Source organism: Pinus tabuliformis, chromosome J, assembly GCF_031772625.1.
Source record: "Pinus tabuliformis cultivar Carrire ecotype Pingquan chromosome J, CPIR1, whole genome shotgun sequence".
Taxonomy (NCBI): Eukaryota; Viridiplantae; Streptophyta; class Pinopsida; order Pinales; family Pinaceae; genus Pinus; species Pinus tabuliformis.
This window is the reverse complement of record NC_142295.1, coordinates 1,372,374,817-1,372,401,334: the sequence shown is the minus strand read 5'-3', so window position 1 is coordinate 1,372,401,334 and position 26,518 is coordinate 1,372,374,817. Positions and strand designations below refer to the sequence as shown.

Below are 26,518 nucleotides of genomic sequence, written 5' to 3'. Positions count from 1 at the left end.
TTTTTTTTGTTTAATGTTATTTTTGTCTTTCATGCCCATGTTTTTAAAAGAACATTTGTTTTGTTTTGTTTTCTTGTTTTGTTTTATATTGATTGTGATAACTGATTTGTCTTCCATTAAAAAAAATGAATGAGTTTATAAAAGCAATAAGTCTTTCTATTAATATAATAATTAGGCAATAAATCTTCCTATTAATTAATTCTTCATTATGGATCACCACATGTATATAGGAAAAAAAATATAATAATAATTATTTGGTAATAATTATACTTTTTTCAATTTTTAAAATTGCTATCATGCCCATGTTTTTAAAAGAACATTTGTTTTGTTTTGTTTTATATTGATTGTGATAACTGATTTGTTTTCCATTAAAAAAAATGAATGAGTTTACAAAAGCAATAAGGCTTTCTATTAATATAATAATTAGGCAATAAGTCTTCCTATTAATTAATTCTTCATTATGGACCACCACATGTATATAGGAAAAAAATATAATAATAATTATTTGGTAATAATTATACCCTTTTTTCAATTTTTAAAATTGCTATAAAAATTTAGCATAAAAAACGCACAAATGGATCTACTTTTTATTTTTTTAAGATTCATTATTAAAAACTCTAAATAAATTAAATTTAATTATAAAATATTAGTTATTAAATTTATGAACTAAAATTCATTCATTTTTATTTTCCATTAATAATTATAAAAAATAAGACAACATGTTTTATAAATTTGAATTTATTTTATTTAATACAAAATTTGTGCAAACCATTTTTAATTTAACATTTTATATTACAATTTTATTAAATCAAAATAACTTTGACCAAAATTTCATTTTAATATATATATGTTTTGGTAGGTAAGTACCTACGGGGGATTTGAACCAGTGACCTATCACAAGGAGTGCCTTAACAGTGCACCCATTGAGCTTCATTTTAATATATTCACTGATTTTGAATAAACAAAATTAAGTAGTGGGAAGGTCTTTCACTAATTTTGAATAAACAAACTTACCAGTGGAAAGCAAAATTGAAATTTCAAAACAGGCTCACTTATCAAATTTACCGGTTTTCACACTTCTCTCACTTATTTTCACAATTTCAAAAAAAATATTTTTACAATTTCAAAAAAAATGACGACTTATTTTACAAAGAAAAATTTGACTTCTTTAAAAAAAAATTGACTTTATTTAAGAACCAAAACACCTAATAAAAAACAATTTACTCCTCAAATTCCATCCCCGGTGAAGAAGGTCCCAAAAAAAACCAACATGGGATATCTTGTAAATCACCCAAAGGTGAAGAAGGTAAAAAAAAAACCAACATGGGATATCTTGTAAATCACCCAAAGTTTAACCCAAAACCAGGGAAAATGATGCAATGCCATGCCATGCCATTATCTCCTCACGAGATAGAGGACTCGGAGAGTCATGTCTGTGATGAGGCAGCACCCTCGAAGGTCTAACTACCACAACACTCATGACCCCGTTAAACGTCATGCGCTTCTTCACCTTTGGACCGAAGCTAAGCCCTCGGCATTGGCTTTTTCTATAAAAGGCTACTCATACCTGCCTATTACACAGCGAATCATCGTTCTCCCACTGAGAAATAGTGGGAAGCATTGTTCGTTGATTCAACTAATTCAGCAGATTCAAAATGGCTGTCAAGATTTACATTGTGTAAGTTCTTGTTTTTCTTTGGTTTATTTCCAGTAAGCCCAAGTGCATCTTTCACTGCAATTTTTAGATCGCTTTACATAACTGTATGTCTTAAAATTCTTACATCACTTTACATACCTGTATGTTGTAATATTATTATTCCCTTCAGCATGCATGAAGGAGACAGAAGCTTGGAAGAAGATAGATCGTGCTAATTGCAATGTTTATCATTCCCATAATGTGTTTATAAAAACTAAACAGCCTCTCTTTTAATCTGCCATTTGACTGAGTTGGTGAAGTGCAGCATTGTGGTTTATTTCCCTTCAACATAGTAAGGCTCATAAAGTGATGCCCATTAATGTCCCTGCATTAATTTTTTGCTGTCTTGTTTTTTATGTACTTCTATCCACTACTTAATAAATCCAAATCTGGAGAGATCCGTTGATCTATTACCTGCCACTGTTGCAATGAAACAGAAACATATGGCAGGATCGCAAAGTGGTCAAACCGAGGTTGCGCCCTACTGCACGTTCAAAATGGTCAAGGCGAGGTTGCCCGCTACTGCACGTTCAAGTGCTGCCCAAAACCAACCCAACTTGATCATAAACATTTGGTCAAAAGGCATTTTGTTTCTGAGCTGAAACCAGGCTGTCTTGAATCGAATGTCCTGGAGCTCTGTCTCTCTGGGCGGGCTATATATAAATGTATATTCAAGCCAAGGCATAAGAAAAGTCATGCAAATTCATATGATTTGTAGCCATCTTTGAAGCCAAAAAGCCTGCGATAGGACCACGCAACCGTACCCAATTCTCAGCTCTGGTCTTGATTGTAACTCCATGTTTATTAGGCATCTGGATTATCACAGTGTCTTGGAAGATGTGCGTTGGCTGATTACAAAGAATCCATTGCGATTATCATTGTCAATCCTCGTGCCTTTTTGCTCATAGCAATCTCAGTGATCGAGGGGAGTCTTCAAAGACTTTCCAAATCACTCTCCCAGAAGGATCCGACAAATCTGCTTAAAAGAGAGGGTGAATAGTAAGAGTCCGTTAGTATGTCTCTTTACGTCCTGAAGAGTGGGCGGACTCATGAACTGCATATAGGCCGGAAAAGAAACTTTCAAAAGAGATTGATCCCAATTTTTGCCTTATGTCGGTCCTGTTTTGCTTTGACCCAAGTCTACCGTTTTACATCCAATTTTTCTCTTTTTATTTCCCATCCAGGCATTGATTTTAGAAACGATAAAATACAAGCGGAGAAGCCAATGAATGTTTGTTCGATGAAGCCTGCTTGTATTTGAGTGCGACACGAGACAGAGTATTCACTTAGAGTGTTAACTAAAGATATCGGTAACTGATTTGCTTCCAAGCTTTTCAGTGGACCTGTAATTGAATCATGAAAAAGCATTGCATCTGGGTGTGGCTAGGAGGTATGTTGCAGGCTTTGATGGGATAATTTCCAAGAATCAGGGACTATAAATCACAGTTCTTCTTAGCATCCTAGTATACTTCAGTAGTCGCAACATTTTAGAAACGACGTAGCAAAGCAAGCTGCATACCAATGTGGATAAATTAACTTTTCAACGAAACAAAACACTTCATAAATCATTTAAGGGCCAGTATGTCTACAGTTGTAGCATATATCCAATATTTACATCCGGCAAAATACACAAGTTGCTTCAGACTGCTTCCTGACTTTGATATGGTTTACTTATTACCAGGGGCATCCTAATATGTTTACTCATGTCTTTCCACATTTCTTTTGTGAGCAGTTAACATTGTGTAATGAAAGAATGGAAATTCCCGTTGACTTCCAATCTTATCTTGCAATAATTTTTACAAATGAAGAATTTTAAGAATGATGCTTTTCTTTTGAGACTAATCGTTGGACCATTGTCTTGTATGATGAAGAAGCAACGAATGTTGGGATGGCACTGCTTAAATACAGAGTGGCCAACCTGGTCAACTCCAAGTGGAGTTAGTAGCTGATATGGTTTTGATTTCTGATTCAATATTACACTGAAGCAACTGGATCAGTAGTTCTACCTCTTGCCAAATCCCCCCCTCCTTTTGTTGCAGTTAGGCTATCTGTGAAGGATCCCTAAATGCTTCTGCAAGAATGCTTACTGGCATTGTGCATGTAGCTCCTTCATTCTATGCTTTTGGCCTATTGTAGGACTTCGCTTTGTCACTGCCACAGGGAAACCATTCATAAGGATAAATATATTCATTTTGCTTGTAAAACCATCCAACAATGTTATTCCTTTACAGAGAGGATCCTAAAACGTCAATCTAGGGGCTTGCACTGCAAAGTCCATTGTTATACAAACAGAGACAAATCTGACAACACACAAAATAATATATCCATATGTGACTTTCTTTTCAAGTCAAGTGTTCAATGTGATCGGGTCTTGAATTGCTGAGTTCCCACCTGGTGAACTGAAATCAGATAAGAACATCAAACTATGTTGTGAACACTACATGAGTTTTTGCCATTTGGGCTATCCCATATTAAACAGCGTTTGTTGTCATAGAATAGTTTTAATCTACAAACTACATGGTGGGTTAGTTTTCAATGCAATGGAGATATTTTGTTCTCAGTTAATCTGGAAAGATGATTTGGGCCAAAGGCAGATGGAGATGAGAAGAGCTGAACAGATCTAGGTGAGACAAGGATACAAAAAAACTTGCTATTCAGAAATAAAGATTGTTTTCTCCATGAGCTCTAGCTGATTGTACAATAGGAGAAGAGTTCCCTTAAGTAGAAAGAGTAGCTTGCATGAGAGAATATATTTTTTTATGCATTCAGCTACATCTTGGAATTGTCCACCTATTGTAGCACTCCCCTAATTATAGGGGTGATGTGTAAATCGACCCCAAGTTTCAAATGCCTCCTGAAGTCTCTGCTTACTTTGAATTGTTTCCAGAGGAATTCTTGTTTTTAGTTGAACTGTTCTTGGCTTTGAGTATGGCATCGACAATATAACATACATGTAGGATGACCTCTCAGGTGTTGTGTAGAGCATAAATAAGCTCTTTGGATAGCCGAGATGGCCATTTCTTCTTCTGGGAATATAGATGAGTGATGTAAGTGGCATTGGCCATTAGTGTTATTGAGACCCCAAGTGAGTCGTATTGGAAGCGTTGCCCATGGGCCCTGTTGAGAGTATAGATGGATCAGGTTGGTAGTATTGTTGGCCAGTTGATGTACTAGAATCTCAATTGAGCCGTTTTGGTAGCCATGCTTGTGCTTGGGTGAAAGAAACATGGATGTGGGCACACTTGAATTGTGGGGAGACAAGACTTTTGATTTAATGTGTTTGCGTCCAAGGATGATGTATTACACATATCGAAACCAGAAGTGTAGATTTATTGGTGTGTGTGTTTGATGGTATTGGAGCAAAAGTGAGTTTCTTAAGTAGTCATGTATATGTTTGGGTGGAAGCAAGATGCAATTGGGTATCCTTAAATTGTGCAGACCGATGAGCCTAAGATTCTACTGCATTTACTAGACCCAAATGACATCTAGGTCCTTGGTGCCGTTGATGGTGCTAGAGCAAAGGTGACTTGTTTAGGTAGTTGTGACCATGTCGGGGTGGAAGCAAGATGGAAGTGGGTTTTGGAGACATAGGGCACGCTCTGACATATGTTGATAAGCCTCTAGAGAAATAAGGTAGAACTTGCCCTGGATGATTTAGTCCTAGACTCCTATTTGAGGTATAGGATTTGTCGTCAGATTAGATGCAGGTTACTTGATTAAGCACTATTTGTTGCTTCGTTGATGGGATTGTGAGTCCGGAACCTTAGATCTAGATGCTGGAGTCCCTTTCCTTCATGGTTGTTGTATTGGGCATCTAATGTATTCGCAAGGGAATTAGCAAGAGGGCAAGTAAAAGAGCCAAGTTGGTGTTATTGATGGTGAAGTTTCTTACTTGTATTGCACTCTTCGTAGGATTCTTTTTTGGAAATTGTTTTGAGAAATATGTCTTAAAGTTGGAGTTGCAATGGATAACATGGACTTCCTTTAGCTTAAGTGCGAGTTTGGAGAGTTATCTATCCAAGTTTGTCTGCCCCTTTTCTTCAACATGCATATCAAGAACAATTAGCACCCATATATAATAGTGTTCGATGGGGATGCCTCCCCAATGATGCCCCTCACCTTCTCCCCTCCCATGCTCTTAGGATAGGGGGATGCTTGGGGAAATGTTTCCCTATGACCTCTTGTTAGATATATGTTGGGACACATAGAGGAAAAATTTCCTAGTGTGGGGGGTGTGTTCCCCTAGGAAAGGGTTGGGTGTTCCCCAAGGAATTGGTTGCTTCTAGGCATCCCCCAAATTTTTTCCTATAAAGGCTTAAGAACTGAAAAAAAAACAAAACAAAAAACACGAACAATATGTAAAATTACTCTATCTCACTTCCGCTTTTACTTTCCTTTTATTCACTTTCATTCCTTGATGCTCATTTTATTTACAATGTTCATTGTCCATTGTTGATTTTCAGTTTTAACTTTTGAGTCTTGACTCTAGACATTGATGACCTTAGACCGAATCTTTGATTTTTCACTCTTTGCTATTTTTGAGTTTGAGTAATTTCAATTTACTATTTTAGATTTCAGAATCTACTATTTTTTAAGTACATTTACTATAATAGCATCACTATTTATCTTTCATTTATTGTTTATGAATCAATGTATTTCATTGTTGAACCTTAATCTAAATCATGTTTATATCATTTACAAATTTGAATTTAGTACTATTTTACTATTTACTGTTTAGTATTTGCGTTGCACAATGATGAATTTGCATAGGATGAATTGTTATTGTTGGGATTTGGGGACCCTTATGCTAGGTCCTTGACTTCCCCCCACCCCTTGAGTTCCCCAAAAATTTGTGGGTGCTTCCACACGTACCCCATTTGTCTCCTCGCTTTTGCACTCCCCCATCTGGAAACTTACTCGAACATTCATATATAGCATTACAAGGGAACCATTAGCACCATTCAATTTGGATATCTTTGGGTGAGCAGCACTAAGGGCTGTCTATTTTGCCAAATTCGCCCAAGATTTGCATTACAAGGGAACTATTAGCACCATTCAATTTGGATATCTTTGGGTAAGCAATTGTGACCAAGGGGTGTCTATTCTGCCAAAGTTGTGCAAGATTTGCATTTGGCCCCAATCATTGTCATGCACATTGGCACACATCCACAAGCATAATCACAAGCTTTAGCATGTCACTTAGTAGATTTGAACCTTGGTGGTGGCTATATTAGCTACCTGCTTACATTGACCAGGGAAGCCACCATTGATAGATCAATGAGTGTTTTATACTTGGTTTATTGCCTTTTTAATTTCTTGCTATCCTTCAAAGTCTCATTCTTTAAATTTTATGTTTATTCAGTTCCTAAATGTGGTACACTAGTAAGGGCACGTGAAGTTCAGGATTGGCATACAGCCCTTTTAGATGTCATGGTGAACACCCGATATTTTTTGGTTTACTTCATAGTCACCAAACATGCCAAGGCATCCATGAAGAAACTGATTTTCCTCATATGGTTCCCTAACATTGTGACAGAATTAGGCATGTAGTTAAACAAATTTACTTATGTGTCTGTCAATCTGTAAAAATACATTTTAGAGTAGTACTATCCTGTCAAAAGTGAAAACACTTGCGAGTAAACCTCCTTGACAATATCTCTATGCAAAGAAGAGGCTCAAGATGTCAAGGATGTTCAAGGAACATCGATGACATGTATTTATAGTTCAAATGGAAACTAGAGAGCCAAAACCAAAAGCGAAAGCCAAAAATCTAAAATATCTCAACTACTCAGTGCCTAATACCCATTTTCTTGGTTTATCTAGTTTGGACTTTCTGCACTTGACTATTACGGCCTACAGGTTTTGGTTCCAGAAACCTACAGGAAATTGACTGATATCATAGATAGAAAAGTTGCAGTATTGAATTTAAGTCTCTCAAAATATCGAAATAATTAGCTAGCTTTCCTTAACTCTATGTGCACTGGTTTTGTGTTGAGTAGATTTTTATAACATTGTATGCCTCCAAAGTCAATCGACACTTGTTTATGAAGTGTAAGTGGATCTTTCCCAATCTACTCCTTATTGAATGCTCATTTGTCATTTTGATTAGAGCTTGTTTAAACTCATTTGAAGAGGTTGCCTTATTGAGGCTTCTTGGAAGCTAGAAATGCCTAGAGGTATTGGTGCTTATCACTTTATGCACTACACCTGTCCAGAAATTAGAACAGCAAGAAAGGCATAAATATATAGGCCTCTTAGATCTAAGGGTGCTTGGAATGCTGAAAATCTTGTTCGTGTCTGCACCTAGCACACAGCATTTATGCTTGATCTTGGCATTCTTCCTCCAGAGGCAGTATGAAGTTGGACCAATAAATGATTAAAACGCAGTTCTCAAGAAGGCATTGCTTTTACCAATCGACCACATTACTATATGTGCTGCTTCTCCTTGGACTTCAACCACTTCGAGAGCTTGTGGTGCCATAGTTCCGTTTCATCACTGTCATCATATGAATATGTATTTAGGAATCTGGATCATCAATAATGCAATCGGTTGGGCTATTGTTAATTTTATTGTGCATCTAATTTAAAAACTAGGTAGCATGCAACACCTGAAAGTAGTAGAACACAAAAACAATGCATCATAAGACCAATCAATGCTTTACTAAAAGCAGCAAAAGCTAGTAATAATGCAATTGTAAACTTAGCAGATATATTTCACTTCCATCCACATTTTCTCTTGCTTCCATTCTTTCATTATGCTGCGCTTGTGGAGATCCCGACCTCTGACTATGTTTTCTTTTCACCATATTGGTTTATTGTTTATTAGGTTCCAATGGTATTATTATACTACGAAAACAATAATTCCTTTTGGAAATACTTGACTATTCAGCATATGTAACTGTCTTCTTGAAGCTCCTGGTGGCATCCATTTATGTAACATATTTCATGTAAACTGATACTTTTGCAGGTTCTATTCCATGTATGGACATGTAGAGAAACTTGCTGAGGAGATTAAAAAAGGCGCTGCCTCTGTGGAAGGAGTAGAAGCCACGTTGTGGCAGGTTAGCATCCTTTGCAACGCTTTCCAAAGAGTCTCTCTTTTATAATCTCAATTTCTCAATTATATACCTGAGATGGATTGTTTCTTTGAACTTTAAATTATTCTAGTATCAGGGCATGGGGTCACTTTATATCCAGAGACCACAGTTACCCCAGTAATTTAAGAGGCAAGCAGTTGGTGACACTATTATACTTCGCATTTTGCTCATTTATTTGGCATCTTAGATGTAAATGTATGGTGATGAAGAGAAGCAAAATCTTAAGCAGATATCTTGGTAGGGTTATGTAACTTAATTTATTGTGCTTAGAGGAGTTTTCCAGTCCAGTATGGAAGAGTTGTTGTCCTGTCCTGTTATGTAGATGTTTTGACTTGGTCAAATTACACAAAAAAATTAAAATTAAAATTAAAATAAAATAAAATAACATAATTATAATTATAATTATTAATTAAATATTTTGATTTTGTCATAAAAAAATATAAAAATAAATAATAAATAACTATAATTATAATCAATTATAGTTGATAATTAAACCAGTCTAGATCAATCTTGATTCTTAACTCCGGATCTACGAAGTGTCGAAAGGGATCAAATCTCTTGAGGTATAAACCTCTTTTAGAGTGAAAATAGATTTCATCCCACTCAGTGCCTGGTAGATCGGGAGTTAAGATGGATTTAGGCTAGTTTAGGAACAATAAAAAGTGCACTTTTTCTTGCCTTGTTCTTGTTTTCGGAATAAATCTTGACAAATTAAACATGTACAACTTCAAAATGAAAACGAAGTCTCGTGCTTACTCTGTTGTATTATGTGAAGGATCTTGGAGTATCTAAAGTTACAAAATTGATAGATCTGGAATAAACAAAATTTTGTGAACTCTGTAAGACTCTTTGTTCGCCTTCTATTCAAACGTAAATTAACTTCAACTTCGATGAAGAGTTAAGAAGCTTACATAAACTCAAAGGTAGAGAAGGTAGGATGGAAAGTTGAATCCTAGGTAACAATATCCATGCATCAGAGCTGCTTATCCACATCTTGCCTCGTTGTTCTATGTTTCTAACATGTAACTAGCTGTGTTGTGTATATAGACATCTGACGATATTGTCTGTCAAATTAAGTATGCAAGAAAAATTGATACCAAGATATAAGGTTTGCATGCTATAATTTTGTAGAAATGCTGATAAGAATGGAGGTTAGCATCTCTGAAGAATGCCATGACCCTTCTGATGAGAAGTCCACAAAAAGGAATCTGTCATTTGGCATACTTATCTAGAAAATTGATGTCATCCGATTGAAGCTATCCAGCCCGGGACGTAGTTATATTTTGGTCTACCTGCAGTTCTATGTAAGTAGATATGGACTGTACCGTAACTCATAGTAGCGAGATTCAAGTATAATGCGGATATGAAGACAATTCGACATGGAAAAAATGTGTAACAAAAAAATTTAGTACTGCTAAAATATGGAAATAGACATCCCATTGATATAAAAAGATATACTGTTCAAATTTTTAGAAAATTTAAGTATATATATAAACCATTTAAAGTAGCATTCATTCTCCATTGTAAACAACTTGAAACATCTCTGAAATTTAAGGTATAACATATCATATAATAACATGACCCACATATATCTGTGTGTGTGGGAGATCAGCCTTATTCCCTCACTAGCTTTAAATCTTAAGTTAAAAGTCTATGCTCATGACCTCAATGTATATATTTTTTAAAGGTTGATTAAGTAACTTGTGGGACTTCAAATTTCATTCCAAAGATTAAGGCGAACGATAGTCACAAAGCTGTTTGAAATGATTCCTATGTTTCTTTGTGTCCGTTCTTTACTTGGTCTTGCTCTGCAAAAATTTTCTCGCTTATGCCATTTGAGTTTATATTTATTTATATGAAAAACCATATGAGCTGATGGTAAGGTTATGATTAGTATAAGTAATTGTTAGCTATGAATAGTTGAATTGTTAAAAGTTACTATCGCACAAGCATTTGCCTTTTTAGTTGAAGTTCCACTCGAATTTATATCTGAGAAGAAATAAAATACATTCATCAATTGCAAAAGGCATCAACATCACAATGAAACCACCGTGTCTTGAAAGTAGTCAATAAGAACTTTCAGTCCTTGTAAAATAGGCCCTAGGGCCTATGGACTCTGAATCATGTGGTGAATACGTGAATACAGTGATCTACTGTAAACAGTCATACTTAGAAACTAAGTTGCAGGAAACGTGGCCCTAGGGGCGTTTCGCGAGGGGAAACGAAACGAAACGCGTTTTCCCGTACCGTACGGCCTGGAAACGTGTTTCTGGCCGTACGGCCATGTTTCCCGAAACGGAAACGTGGCCGTACGGCCGGAAACGCATTTCCAGGCCGTACGGGCCACGTTTCCCCCAAAAAAACATTTGTTTTTTATTTTTTTTTTTCTAATGTAGATCTCTTACATTTGTTTGCCCTAGTGTTGATATGCAGTTCATGGTAATGTTAAATTCTTAAAGTAAAAGTGATATTCTCCTTTATTTTTCATTTTCATCCTTTTACTTAAATTTTTAACATTACCATGAAATGACTCAGGATGTTTGAGAGTGGTTTCACCGTCATTGGATTTCATATGGAGAAAGTAGAATTTTAGATCTTACTCAAAATCCAGCAGACTTATCTATTTTTCAGGATTTCAGGATTGGGGGGATTTCAATGTTTCCATTGGATTTTATCATGTACTAGGGTATGGAACTTGTATTTAATCGAGAGAAAAAAGCCCTCTATGCAGGGGAGACTCCCAATAATCAAGAGAATGTAGGGTACTAGGGTATGAAACTTGTATTTAATCAAGAGCACTAAGGTCATTCGACTATGTAGGAGGAGACTCCCAATCAACCACGAGACAAAAAATTAGAAATTTCTCGTGGCTGATTTTGGATATTTCTATTTTCATTATGTGATTATTCATGAGTAAATGTGATGTAAATTTAGATACTTATAGTCTATGCATTGACAATTGACAATTTTATCATAATGTAATAAATTAGAATGTATCATATATGCTTTATGATTGCACATATTTCTTAAATTCCTATATATATATATATATATATATATATATATATATTCGCGTTTCCCCGTTTCCAAAATTTGGGGAGGTCGCGTTTCGTATCGCTTCCCGTTTCAGAAACTCGTACCCGTTTCCCCGTTTCGTGCAACCTTGCTTAGAAATTGTTCAGGACATCTATCCTATTATGTAGCAAAACATTATTTTCATCTTTTTCTAAAAACTGGCAGTTTTCATCTAAATCCAGACCAGCTTTAGAGAGTTGATCTGCTTCTAAGTTCTGCTCCCTGTAGAGATGCTGGAAGTTAATGAGCTGGAAATGCTCTTTGAAATCCTCTTTTAACTGCTTTGCCAAAGGGAAGAGGGAGTTGTTGATAACATGGACTAGACCAGTGATCCAATTGATGGTTAGTAATGATTCTCCTTTCACCTGCAAAGTTGTTGGTTCGTCGGCCACAGTTGGCTTTAAAACAGAAAACGTGAGAATCCATCAAGTAGAGCGAAAACCCACATCAACTATAGAGTCTCTTCCCCTGCAAGTGCCATCAAAGAAGGCCCACGGCCTCGCTTTAGTAAGTATCACTGTTTTCATCACACGTCGATCTTTAGGAGTATCCTCAGATAAACAGATTTGTAATAAGGATCAAATTTGTGAGCTGTGTGAAAATGGGGGCAAAATCTACCATCAAACGCAATGGAGTTTCTGGGAATCCAGATTCCTCAAATAACAAAAGGAAAATTCCTCCAACTCTTCAAACCTCTAACTGTATACCAGTTCTGGAGTTTGGCATCTATAGACTGTCCCTGCCATAAGGAGTGTTTCCAAGCCAAATGGTCCAGCTCAACCTAGACCTGAACGGAGTAAGAACAGTGGAGAAATAAGTGGTTATAGGTTTCCTCTCCAGATCTACAAAATTTGAAGTCCCACTCTTACCTTAACAATTAAATTTTAAATGAATATTGTTCAATTGTTAATGGTTAAACTATAGCATCAGCGTGCATAGTGGTGGTCTCTTAAGTTTAAACAATAAAATATATTTCAATTTTCAACACCCTTAGGCTTATGAATGATTGGTTTAGCTTTCACTTTCTCCGGGATTGGGATCTTGAGATTATCTTCTCTAAACCTTGGGTCTGGGACTGAAGTTTTCTGGCTCTATACAGGTGGTATATAGGATTTAAACCGCTCAGGTGCACCCCTCTAAACAATTACATCTGGCTAAAATTACCTGGTCTACCCATTGAGCTATGGAACAAAGAATCTATTGAGAAGATTGGTAACGCTGTTGGAAGATTCATATACGTTGATCCCAGATGCATAGGCGCAAAGGATAAACGTGTTGCATGGGTCCTTATTGAGAAGGGTTTCAGAGGTGGTTTCCTTGAATCGATTGATTTAAACTGGGATATGTCAAATGTCCACCAGCGGTTGGACTATTGGGGAGTACCTTTCAGGTGCTCGGCGTGTCACAGAACTGGCCACCTTCTCTCGCAATGTCCTCGCAGACAGCCTTATAAACACAAAAATAAGTTCATATTGGAGAAGAAAGCTGATGATTCATTTACTAGCGAACATTTGGCTCAACCCCACATCGTTGACCCATTTCAGGGCCCTTTTAATCTGAAATCCCGGTCCTCTCCTAAAAAAGGCTCCTCAAGGGATATATCCTCTAGTCTCTTGAGATCCTGTTCGTTGTCTGTTGGACCACATGGTCGGGATATTGGGTCCGATGTTTGTTGTTCCCGGTCAGCTAACACACCCCAGTTTTCTCATTGGCCTCTCATTGATCCACCCTCACCTCGACTGCACTTCTCTTTACCTCCTCCTCCTCCTGAACCCTCCTTGGATGTTGCCATTCCCATTCATATCGGAGAAGAAAGCTGATGATTCATTTACTAGCGAACATTTGGCTCAACCCCACTGCATTGACCCATCTCGGGGCCCTTTTAATCTGTAATCCTGGTCCTCTCCTAAAAAAGGCTCCTCAAGGGATAGATCCTCTAGTCTCTTGAGATCCTGTTCGTTGTCTGCTGGACCACATGGTTGGGATATTGGATTCGATGTTTGTTGTTCTCGGTCAGCTAACACAACCAGTTTTCTCATCGGCCTCTCATTGATCCACCCTCACCTCGACTGCGCTTCTCTTTACCTCCTCCTTCTCCTGAACCCTCCCTGGATGTTGCCATTCCCCTCCTCCAATCGATTGACAAACCGTCACCGGCTGGTCCATTCCATTCCACTCATTACGTTTCATCATCTCCTTTGTCCCCCGCTGCAAACCCTCCCCTTCCCACTGGGAATCCTTCTCCTATCAGGACAAATCAAGATGATCCTAAAGGAAAGGCTATTCGTGAGTCTTTTACTCCATATAACTCTCTGACATCCTCTGGAAAAAATTCTATTGATTGTGATATAGATCTGCTGATGAAACAGGCATATTTAAACTTGTAGCCTCTTACCATCCATAAACCCGACCGTTCTCCTTCCCCTGTCATCAGCCCAAATTCTGCATGAAATATCACTATCCGACGCAAAGAAAAGCGGGGAAGTAGACACTTTCGCGGGAGAAAGGGAAGAAAGGATATGTCTTCCAGGGACCTGAATCTAATTGACATTCCTGTTTCAGAAATCGCCTCAGATGATTTCTTTTCTAAAGGGCCTCTTAGAGCTTGTCGGCCATCAGATGACCGAAATGAATAACATCATGTCTATGAATATTCAGGGCCTTGGAGCAGACCCTAAGTTTATGGCTCTAAATGACTTCTTTCGATCTACAAAATCCAGATTTCTTTTGATTCAAGAAACAATGCATGATTGTACCCAAACCATTTCTTATTTTAGAAGGATGTTCCCTACTTGGCACATGGTGGCCACTGATGTTGTAGGTTTGTTTGGAGGTCTTGCTGTACTATGGGATCCTAAATGGATTAAAGCGGTTGCCTTTCAATGTTTTGCAGGCATTCTTATCTTAGCCTATTTTCGCAATTGTCCAGATCCTGTGCACATTTTAAATATATATGCCCCTCATAGACAACGTTTTCCATTATGGGAAAAATTTCTGGCATCTAGACTTTTTGATATTGATTCCTTGATGATTGGAGGTGATTTTAACAGCACTTTGTGTAACGATGAGATTTGGGGCAATGGCAGGAAAATTGATCCGATTGGTCGCATGATCCGTAATGCCATCATCCAAAACAATTTCATAGACATACAACCGGATTGTCGTGGGCCCACTTGGGATAACAGGCGGTCAAATGACTCTTTCTTGGCTAAAAGATTGGACAGATATATCCTCCACGGAAAATTGATTGATAGATTTGGTCTGCCTATGATGAAAATCATCCCTTCTCACATCTCTGATCACTGCCCTATATATATTCAATGGAACAATGATGTATACAAATCGGGATACCCTTTCAAATTCAACCGAACGTGGCTCTCCGATGAACATTTCAATCACTTCATAAAGGAGTCGTGGCAGCAATATTCTGCACTGGTTCAGCAACAGACTTTGGATTTTATTAACTGCATGGCTTATTTGCGAAACAAGGTAAAATGCTGGCAGCGAGAGAAAATAGATTGTAATAGAAGGGAACTGAAAGGATTAGATAAAGAACTGCATCTTTTATTCTTTCGCTTCAAAAGTGATTCCATTTCCTCACAAATTTGGAAACAGATATGGGATCTTGAAAAAAGGAAGCAAAAAGTTTTAGCATAGGAGGAATCTACGTGGCGTCTAAAGAGCCGAGCCATTTGGCTCAAGGAGGGAGATAAAAAAACCAAGTTTTTTCACAGATTTGCTAACATGCGGAGGCAGATAAACACGATTTGGGAAATTAAGGATGAAGCTGGAAGATCTTTTTTTACTCAGGAGGATATATCTTGTGAAGCTGTTAAATTTTTCAACATGGCCTACAGTAGAGATATTGGCCGTCAAATTGAAGACATACTATGGGGCATTAAGTTGTACCCTACTATGTTTGATGAAAATCAAAATGATGCCCTCTACTCTGAAGTCACTGAGGATGAATTGCTGGCAACAATGAAATCCTTCCAGAAGGATAAATGCCCGGGGCCGGATGGGTGGTCTGTAGATTTCTTCATCCATTTCTTTGACTTGTTCAAGGCTGACATTCTAAATATGGTCGAGGAATCAAGAATAAATGGATATATAAATCATTTTATAACCTCCACATACATTGCTCTGATTCCTAAAAGAACTCTCTCCACATCCTTCTCTGAATATCGACCAATATCTTTATGCAATGTCCTTTATAAGACGATCTCTAAAATTATTGCCATTCGAGTAAGGAATGTTTTATCCCAGCATCTTTCCCTTGAATAGCAAGGCTTTCTAAAGGATAGGAATATCATGGATGTCGTGGCCCTCACTCAAGAAGCTTTGCATTCTATTCATTCCAAGAAACTGGAAGCTGCTCTATTAAAAATAGATTTAAAAAGGGCGTATGATAGCGTGGACTGGGGCTACATCCGCTGTCTTCTAGCCAAGATTGGTCTGAATCATAGGTGTTCCAGGTGGATCATGGCGTGAGTGGAGGAGGTAAATTACGCTGTTTTGATTAATGGCTATCCCACCCCTTTTTTTAAAGCTGCCAGGGGGCTTAGACAAGGATGCTCCTTGTCTCCTCTCCTATTCATTCTGGTAATGGATTCTCTTAGACTCCATATCAAGAAGGCGATTCAACTAAATTCCTGCTGGCCTCTTCCTATATGTAGAGGGATACACATATCCCACAACTTTTTTGTCGACGACATCCTCATATCCGCAATCCTGTGCAGAGCTACCTGGATGTGTTTACATAATATATTGGAAAGATTTCAAGCCGCCACTGGTATGATTGTAAATGAAGGGAAATTCTCTTTCCATGTGGAGGATATAAATGGGGAATTGATTCAATTCCTTTCTCGGTTGTTTAACATCCAAGCCATCCCTCTCAGGAATGGTCTAAAGTATTTGGGATTCAATCTGAAAGCAGTGGGGTAACGGGTGGTGGATTGGACCTGGATTTCAGACCGATTCTATAAGAAAATTGCAGCATGGGAGTATTTGTGTTTATCAAAAGGAGGACGCATGATCCTGACACAAACAGTTCTCGTCCAAACAATGGTCTATTGGGCGCACCTGTTCTATATTCCATCCGCTATAATCAAAAATCTGAACAAGATGATTGCAAATTTTATTTGGGGATGTGACAAAGATCAATACAAATTTCATCTAACAAAGTTATCATTGCTGGCGCGGCGAAAGCAGATGGGAGGATGGGGCATTTTAGATATATCCCATTTCAGAAAAGCACTTCTGTGCAAATCTATGTGGAAGGCAATTATGGGGAATTCGTTATGGAGCTCGGCCATACGCACAAAATACATGAACAACATGGATATATCTTTTTGGATCAGGGAAAATTTCATTGGATCCCCTTTTGGATCTACCATATGGAGAGGCTTCAGGAAATTGGAGCCATTTTTCAGACAGAATCTTATTTGGAAATTCCAAATAGGAGCAAAAATTATGATTGGTAGGGATGAATTTGCTGGAGGGGCAGGGAAAATCCATGTCTCCCCTCGCCTGATGAGAGCGCTTCACAGCAGAGGGATCTTCTTCTGGGCCAACGCCATTCGAAATTGGGATGGAGCTATCCCCATATGGAAAACAACAAATGAACTACAGCCCCAACAGGAATTGGAGGTTCAATGGAATTTTATTGTAACAATGCTGCGTGGCCATGGAATATTTCGTTCTGAGGATAAAGATTATCTGATATGGAAGGGATTGGATGGATCCGCGACTGTAAAGGTAAAACATATATATTTGCAGCTTATAACTTCTGAGGCTGACAACTCTGGAGAGCTAAGTCACATGACACGAGGACACGAGACACGGAGGACACGTAAATACGAGTATTCAATACGAAACGCAGCGACTTGGGAATAGGACACGGGGGACACGTTTTATATATATTTAATAATATATATATATATATCGAAATATAGTTTTTTATCCATATTAAATTGCAGGTTGCAGCTTATCTAATCAAATTAAAATATAATTACTTCTCAAGGTTCATAGTTCACTTTAAAAAAATAAATAGAATCAAAATTTACAACTTACAAGCACATAAGAAACTAAGTAGTAAGTACTTACTACTAATTATAAATTTAGAACTTAGATATTAAAACCATAAAATGCAGATTTTCCATTAAGTCATCAAAATCAAAATGTATCACTGTTCAGTGTTTACAATTTACATAGATAGATCATAGTAGATACTGACTCTTGAGAGAATGCCAATGGAAAATACAAAAGAGTAGATACTAGATACAAAATAAGTAGGAACAAAATGATTTCTTTACAAGTTTACAGTTTCTGTTGAAGCAGTAACATACCATTCGTTTTACATTTGCCACACTTCAACAGAAGTTTTTGAGCATGCAGCTCTGCCTAATTATTGCTATTAAAACCTAAGTGCTCCTTGAAAGAGCATCTCAAAGTCAGAGAAATAACAGAATCTCACCCATGCCATATAGACTCAGATTCCTTTGACTTACCCCAGCGATAAGATTGATTTGTCTCCACGGGTTTAGGGGTTCCGGTTTACTGGTTTACGGGCCGGCCTTGAACGCTGCACAGTAATCGGCACAGGCACCAGCCGCACCACAATCTGCTCCAGACTCCAAATTCAGTGCTAACTTCAAACACCCTGCTCCACACGACAGCTCCAGACGACAGCAGGACGAAAATAACCGGGAAAAATCCATCGCGTAGGCTTTAAATTACATTTTTTGCGGGGTACGTATTCAACCTGTCGAAATACATTAGGGCCACGTTTTCTACCAACGAAATACGCGTTTTCTAAATTCAGGACACGACGAAAACTGGCGAATACGTATTCAATTTTTCAGGACACGTTAAAAACCGTATTCGACACGTATTAGGGCCGTTTTCGTGTCCAGTACGTAAAATACGGGACACGGGACCCTGGAGGACGTGTCCTGTGACTTAGCTAGAGAGATATTTCCCCCTATATTTTGGAGATCCGGATGCCCCACAAAGATCATCATCTTCGCATGGTTGGTTTTCCACAATAGAAACCTTGGGAAAATTTACAAAAACGGAAGTGGCATGGGCCTGCCATCTGTCCACTGTGCAGGGAAAACTCTGAATATAATCTACACATTTTCCTCACCTGCCCTCAGGTGCAACCCATATGGCAGAATATTGCAGCACATTATGGTCTCGCCCACTGTTCTTTCCCAACAATTACTGAAGCTTTCAATAGATGGAGCACCATGAACAAAGAACGGAGAGCCATCCCCTTATTGGCCATTTGGGCCATATGGAAGTGGAGAAATGGCAGGATTTTCAGTTCAAAGAAGGAATCAAACGCTTCTGTTGTAGCATCTATAATAACACTATACAGCTCCCTCGAATTGGCTGGAAAGAATAGGAACACATATGGAAGGAGTCTATCAACTACAACAAAGAGAATTAGGAATGGAAGAGATCCCCCGATATTGTCGCCCACGGACCCACCATGCGCTTTCTTCGATGGTGCTGCCCAACAAGGGATATGTGCATGCGGGGTATACATCAGAACAACAAATGATCAGGCCATTGAAATCTACTGGAATGCAGGTTCGGGATCAAACAATAGAGCTGAAGCGGTGGCATTAACGGGACTCCTTTCCTTCTGTATCTTTCTTAACATTCCGAATATGAAAATCTATGGAGATTCGAGGATAATCATTGACCATGTTTTGCAAAAGCACTATATAAAAAACATTCATCTTGCTGGATGGTTGGACAGGATTGCAGTGTTGTGGAACAGCAGGAGGGACTATTCTATTTCTCATATTGACAGGAACCAAAACAAAGAAGCAGATACACTATCTAAAATGGGCCTTACAGCTCCCCAAGGCATATGGAGGGCGCAGATTAGAACGGACAGCCACTGCTTCCAGATCCAGGATTTTCGTTTTCTGGGTATATGATTCTCAAAAAATGGTAATTTCTGGTATGTTTTTTTTTATATACACAATCCCCATACAATGGCTTAACTCACTGGCAAGGTATGCGCACACAAATTTTTGCAAGTCTTGAAAGTCTTTTTGATTTCTATACACAGATCACAAGTAACTATTTCAGGTATACATGTTGTATATATTGGACAATTTTCATTTTTTTCAACCTTCAGGAATGTGGCATCTACTCTACAGTTATATACTTTCGGCAATAATCTGAGATATGTATATGTATAAACTTTCCTAATGAATACAATATATATAGTTTTTTTCGTGCTGAAAAAAAAGTATCTGTTGAATTTCGAACTATGTGAATATCCGTACAGCAAAGGCATTGCTGAGTCTTGCTACAATGCCATAATTGAGAATTTTTGTGGGATTAAAAAATTGAAAATTCCTATACCTAGCTATCCAAGCCAATGGTGATGTAAGATTCTGTATTTTCAAAGTCGGGATTATCAAGATTCGAGAGTCAATAGGAATAGTACAATTCAAGAGTCCCACTATAAGTTACTATGTAGAAAGAGATTCTACCCTTTAATAATGGGCTTTAGTCCTTTTCATTAGGTGGCACTTTCATCTGATATGTTGTTCCCTTGGTTTTTCAATCCTGAAGGTTTTTCATCCTTCCTGTACTTAACAAAAGACTATGCGGTGCGTGATGTCATTCATAAGTTATTTCTCTAATTCATTAACAAAAGAATTTGTCTTTTCAGGTTCCTGAAATACTCCCAGAGAGAGTGCTCATAAAAATGAAGGCACCACCCAAGTCTGAAGTGCCAATCATTGAGCCCCATCAACTGGCAGATGCAGATGGCCTTTTATTTGGCTTTCCCACGAAATATGGAATGATGGCAGCTCAGTTTAAAGCTTTCTTGGATGCAACAGGTGGGCTATGGCGAACTCAACAATTAGCAGGGAAGCCAGCTGGTCTTTTCTGTAGCACAGGATCACAGAATGGTGGACAGGAGACTATCGCGTACGTTTCTTTCTATCCTTTAGCATGATCACTCAGATGAGTTCGAATTCTTGTATTTGTTTTCATGTCAATTTGTATAACATTTTCTTTAATGCAGCAGCAGAAAGGATCTTTCCCTTGGTAAGAAGTACTTACTTTATTATGAATACTTAAATAAGATATATATTTTGCATATTGTAAACCTGTAAGTAGAATTCACTACTGGAAGATCATTGAAAAACTATTAAAACTTTATGATAAGAAAATTAGGAAACATTACAACCCTAGAATATACTTTTTTAAATCCGAGAGAATATGAAATCTATCTGAGTAAATGCTAAATCTATCTGAGAATTCGATGTTCTCATTTTAAAAATGTAGATTACAGAGCAAGACCTTAGTTCGGGGCATAAGTATTTGTGGTAACTTCCTATAAATGAAAATCTGAAGTGTATTTAACTGTACAATGGAAAAGGAAAGAAGAACAAAGACAAACAAGTTATGCTGTCAAAAGTACATAGGCTTGCCATTTGAGTCTTGGTCAGATTGTAATTCAAAGGTGGTGATATTTTCGTCACTAACGTTCAAATGCGCAAGAAACATGTATCACCCCTCGTGGGTCATCTTGTCAATGCAAGTGGGCCATTCCAATGCAATTGGGGTCGGGTTGACATTGGTGGAAAAGTTATCCCCATCCTACTATTTCTTAGCGAAAGGATTTCTTTTGAAAATCGTTATCCAGCTACACTTTATGGATGAATTTGGAAGTGCTTTCTACAATACAGTGTAATTTCCTGCTAAATGTGGAGTTGAAAAATCTATTAATAACAAGAATATATTTCATCAATGTCGGTTTGTCTGTCTATCTATTAACATTGATTAAAAATAACACAAACTTAAAGGCTATCTCACATATTAAGGAAAGGAAAGGTTGATGAAAATTATTGGGAGACTTCATATCAAATATTAGCTAAAGTGGATTACTATGTATCAAAGGCATCAAAGTACAAATTTCTTATTTTTGTCTTCAGCATTAGCATTATTACTTCATCCATGGCTATTATGTATGAGTACTAAATTAGTTTTTTTATGACATCCATAATTCATTATTGTACAAATACTGAAAGAATCTCATAATGTGGATCATGTAATAACGAATGAGTTAATTAATGACCAGCATAGATCCAGCTTCATTCCAGTTTAAGTGGGATAAGGATCAAATCATCGAATCTTTAAAGGTGCAGGCTTTTTGAGGGATTAAAATTTGAGGAAGCTTTATACCTTGATTTGATCACTTGCTCAAGTTCTTCTCCCTTGAAAAACTTTGCACATCCATGGATGCCATCCCTCTCTGCACTTGATAGAGCAGGAGCTAACATGGTTCTATGCAGATAATACTTCCAGATTGGGGAAGAGCACACTTGCTACATTTTGATGAGAGCAAGCTGTTCAAAAAAACATAACTAGGCACATATAACCATTTTGAAAGGATGGGAATATTGCATGATCCAATTTTATCATGATTTTATTAGATGGTAATTTTACTTGGTGCATGATGTGAATCCTGGTCTAAGGTGTATTCTGGATTCAGTATTTCTACCATATGGTGCATGATGTGATTCCTTGTCTAAGCTGTATTCTGGATTCACTCTTTCTACCATATGCGTTACTAGGTTTTTAGATGACTTGTTGCTGAAAGTCGTCAAGTCAGTTTCAATTTTCCAGTACTATCCCTCTAGATCCAGGACCTTTTGTTGCATCTATATGAATTTTAATTTCTTTAGTTTCCTTGCCTCGCGTGATTAGTTTCTTCTCTATGCATTGTTTTCAAGATAAGATGGGGATAATAGTGGACAAATCCTGCATGCCTTCCTATATAATCTGTTCAGTCTGTATGGTTTGGAAGCAAGGGATGACACAACTTAAGTTTATTTATCCGGGGATGAGACTAAACCTCTAAGTTCAATATCTAGTGCCTAACATAAATTAGTTTGAGGCAGTTAAGAGAAGACACAATGAAAATATGCTTGACATTTATTGACAAACATAGATTGGTAGGTTCAATTGGCATTCACAAGCATACTAATCAAGGATCCTCTCAAAGGGAGTTTAACGGTCTTTCATATGGCCCACAGTTTTACCTGTTAAAAGAATAATTTGAAAACGCAGGTCTCAACTAATAGCTGCTTAGAGCTATGATGGCCAATTCAAATTCAAGGGAACGATTTTCAAATACTAAGGCGCATAATTTATGATGTACTCCAAATGACCTGTATATCCAACTGTCCTCTGTATTAGTACCTTCTTTTTAAGTTGTGCTATCTGTAAAAGCTTTCTTCGTTTTATAGCATTTATGCATCTTTAACATTAACTCTTTAACGTTAACTCTTTAAGTATAAACATAAATTTTGCTCTTTTTGGTATCTATAAACTTCTGGTATATTAAAGTCTTAGACACTAATGTTCACAACTTTTTCTTTGGGGGGTAGTTGGAGCAGCTTATATTTTACATATTTTTCTTGCAAGGTTAGCGTTTTTCTTACAAGGTTAGCATTCATAAATCTCTTATTCCCATCCTGGCCAATATAGCTATAGCATTAGTAGTATTCTATGATAGGCTCAATGATCAGTTTTTGGACAAGCAATTGGGCAGTAAATAGGAATATAATTGTAGTAGATAATTTCATCAGATCATGTATTCTTCATTGGGTATTGAACTCAAAACCACTTTAAATTGCTTTTGCTTGTGGTGCTACGCTCGTCACTTTTTTCTTTTAAATGCTCTATTTGTGCATAAAGAATTTATTAATAGCAAAAAGGAAGCATCAATTTTGCAAAAATTAAACTCTTCTAATTTCTGAATTTGTTGAACTCCCTGGTTCCAATGTGATTTTAACAACATTAGCAGCATGCAGATTGACGGCTGTAACACAGCTGGTTCACCATGGCATGCTCTATGTACCAGTAGGATACACCTTTGGAGCTGGAATGTTTGAGATGGAACAAGTGAAAGGGGGCAGTCCATATGGTTCTGGAACTTTTTCTGGTGATGGTTCGCGCCAGCCAAGCAAGCTAGAATTGGAGCAAGCTTTTCATCAAGGAAAATATCTTGCCGGCATTGCTAAGAAACTCAAAGGAGAAGCCTGATGCACACAGCACAATTGTGCCTTAGACCTTGCTTCAATAGCTATTTTCTAATTCGGTGCCAATTTAGCTTGATTCACATTGCCATTATTCAGTTCATAGTACAAGAGTTCATATAACATTGTCTGTGATATGGTACTTATCTCATTATTTGGGTGCATTCTATATTGTTTTTAGCTTCTTAGTTGTCTGGCATTGCTATTGTAATGATGATGCACTGAACAACTTTAAAAACTTTGAAATATATGCTATTAATTTCATCCTAGCGTAACCCAGTTATTTGGGTGCATGTTCTCTAGCGATAAAGTGTGCACTTGAAAAACATGGATTGCATGTATGTGCAGGTAGTTTTTAAATTTTCTTTTTTAAAGAATTACAAAGGTTCCAGGTGCTATATATAATATACTTATCACGTAAATGGAATGATATTTACATCCAATGATGATTTTAATTCAGTAACAGCCTTTTTCATCTATTTTTCAAGGGCAACTCATTTTAGTGCCTCAAATTTCTCCCAACTTCTTTGCTTTCCATGATTGAATACAAAGATCAGTTTTCATGAGGGTTTTATCAACTTACCATGAGTTTTGTAGCTTCGGCCATCTATAATTATGTTATAACCCTATTTGCCACATCATTTCAGTGAGAGGAACCACATGTCAACTTCCTTCAGTTGTTGGCCTGAATGTAGCCCTTCTCCTCCTTGTTTGAGCTCAGTTAGCAGCCCATTGCTCCCACAACCTTTGCATCTTGTGTACCCACACTCCATGCATGTGTGCATCCTATCACATGGTATATAACCTATCTTCTTCCTGGGAGCGATGGACGTTAGAGGCCTAGAAGAATCCCTTCCGAAGGAGATCAACTTGACCTATCTTATCATGAGTTGGTTGAAGATCGATAATTATAGTTGGTTGAAGGTCAATAATTATAGAAGCTTCCTAACTTCTCTTGGCCCTAGTTGTCTAGATAAGTCCTCTCGAATTTGGGAGAGGCCTATTTAGTGAGACCCTCTCAAGGGTGAGAGGAGGAATCAAAGAGAGATAACCCAATAATGTTGGTAAAATATTACTAGAATACTTTCCTCTTGCATCTCCAATGAGCCTATTTTGTCTATAAGTCAAGGGAAGAGGTGTTTAGATGGAATTTCCTTGGCAGTAACCGAGTACTCTTGACCTCAAAAGCCCTTCCCAAGACCTATGACTGACGATGTGTGGAAATAGACCGCAAGAATGAGGTCCACCTTATCATGGAAGGTGGATGCTCAATTCTTATGATGATATAACTCCTCGACATCTTGGCTCCTTGGTTCCCTTCACTTGTGACCTGCACACAAACAATAGAAAACCACAATTTCTATATCCTTGCAATCTTGTGTCAGTGTTAGTACCATAATAACCTATAAAAAAGTATAATAATACAAAAGAAAAATCATGTTACAAGGGGGAAAAGCAAGATATTTTCATTATACCATAACAATTACAATGTTGCTCCCTTTTCATAGTCTCTGCCTTTGTCTCCTCCTCTCACCAAAACTCACAATCAAGCTCACGGTGCTTTGTAGAATATCACAAGGAGAAATAGGGTTTCAATTTGACAACATTTTGTTATGTTCGATTTTACTCTTTTTTTCCATTGAGAGTATTTCTTATATAGAAGGCTTTGGAGGAGTGATAAGATGTATCCAAACACTTTGTTGACCATATTATGGTCCTTTTATCCTTATCTTCTAGAACTAATCATTTTTCACCTTTTCAATCCTTATCCGTTCGCTCTGAGGAACCTAATGGATTCAACTCTCTTTCGTTGTGTAACTAGAGGATTGCAACCCTCCCTTGCAAGCCAACAAGATCATTGTAACTCTCCTCGCTAGCGTTCTAGGGGTGTCGAAGAGGCAAAATAGTGTTTTTGGTAGGGTTTCCATTTGGTTTCTTCTAGATGCCTTCAATTTGAGGTGTTTCCCTAGTAGACCCAAGGGGGTGCCACTTTGAGCTATGATAGACCTTAAGGGTGGCATTTAGAGATGTAACAGATGCCCCCTAATGTATGAGGTGAGAAGAGAAGTTGATGGCCAAAATGCATTATAATAATCTTAGTGTGCTAGGAAGACAAAGGGAGTTAAGGATGTAGAAGGTTGAAATGTCATAGTCAAATACATATACAATACATCCCTGAGGTAGGCATACCCATACTTGGTATTGAAAGATTAAAGAATTTTGTTCTTTCTTTTCTAGTTCTGCTACAAGAACAAGAGACATAAGAGTTGAAATCAATGATTTATTTGAACATTTTAAAATTTATTTTATTATCTCTCTAAATTCACAATTGGATGTTTTGCAGGTTCAGAAAAATCAAGAATTTGATGAAGTGTTTTGCCCTCATTACCAAAAGGAGCATCCCATAGATAGATGTTCTTCCTTATCTAGGATGGAAGTACCATATTAAAGAGATGAGGAAGCTACAACAAGGTCAAAACCATGGAAATCATGGCCTACAGGTATGGTTCAAAACACTTCTTCTCCATTCTCTTACTTGCATAATCCATTATGGAATACTAATGTGTTAG

General features: G+C 37.5%; 2 protein-coding genes across 2 annotated transcripts in view; one reads left to right on the top strand and one right to left on the bottom strand.

Moving 5' to 3' along the window:
- LOC149232472 (uncharacterized) overlaps positions 1–26,518 on the bottom strand; it is a 207,067-nt gene that overhangs the window by 13,963 nt on the left and 166,586 nt on the right. The gene's annotated exons all lie outside the window — the stretch shown is intronic.
- On the top strand, positions 1,460–24,222 carry LOC149232473 (putative NAD(P)H dehydrogenase (quinone) FQR1-like 1). The gene is made up of 4 exons (XM_089379424.1): positions 1,460–1,678; positions 8,664–8,757; positions 20,567–20,829; positions 23,724–24,222. The coding sequence occupies exons 1-4, from the start codon at positions 1,656–1,658 to the stop codon at positions 23,953–23,955; spliced, it is 612 nt and encodes a 203-aa protein (XP_089235550.1). The 5' UTR covers positions 1,460–1,655; the 3' UTR covers positions 23,956–24,222.

Excerpts from the sequence above, each read along its gene's own strand:
- LOC149232473 (XM_089379424.1), top strand. The coding sequence starts at position 1,656 with ATGGCTGTCAAGATTTACATTGT. Across the intron at positions 1,679-8,663 it reads GCTGTCAAGATTTACATTGT|GTTCTATTCCATGTATGGAC; the intron begins GTAAGTTCTTGT and ends ATACTTTTGCAG. Across the intron at positions 8,758-20,566 it reads TAGAAGCCACGTTGTGGCAG|GTTCCTGAAATACTCCCAGA; the intron begins GTTAGCATCCTT and ends TTGTCTTTTCAG.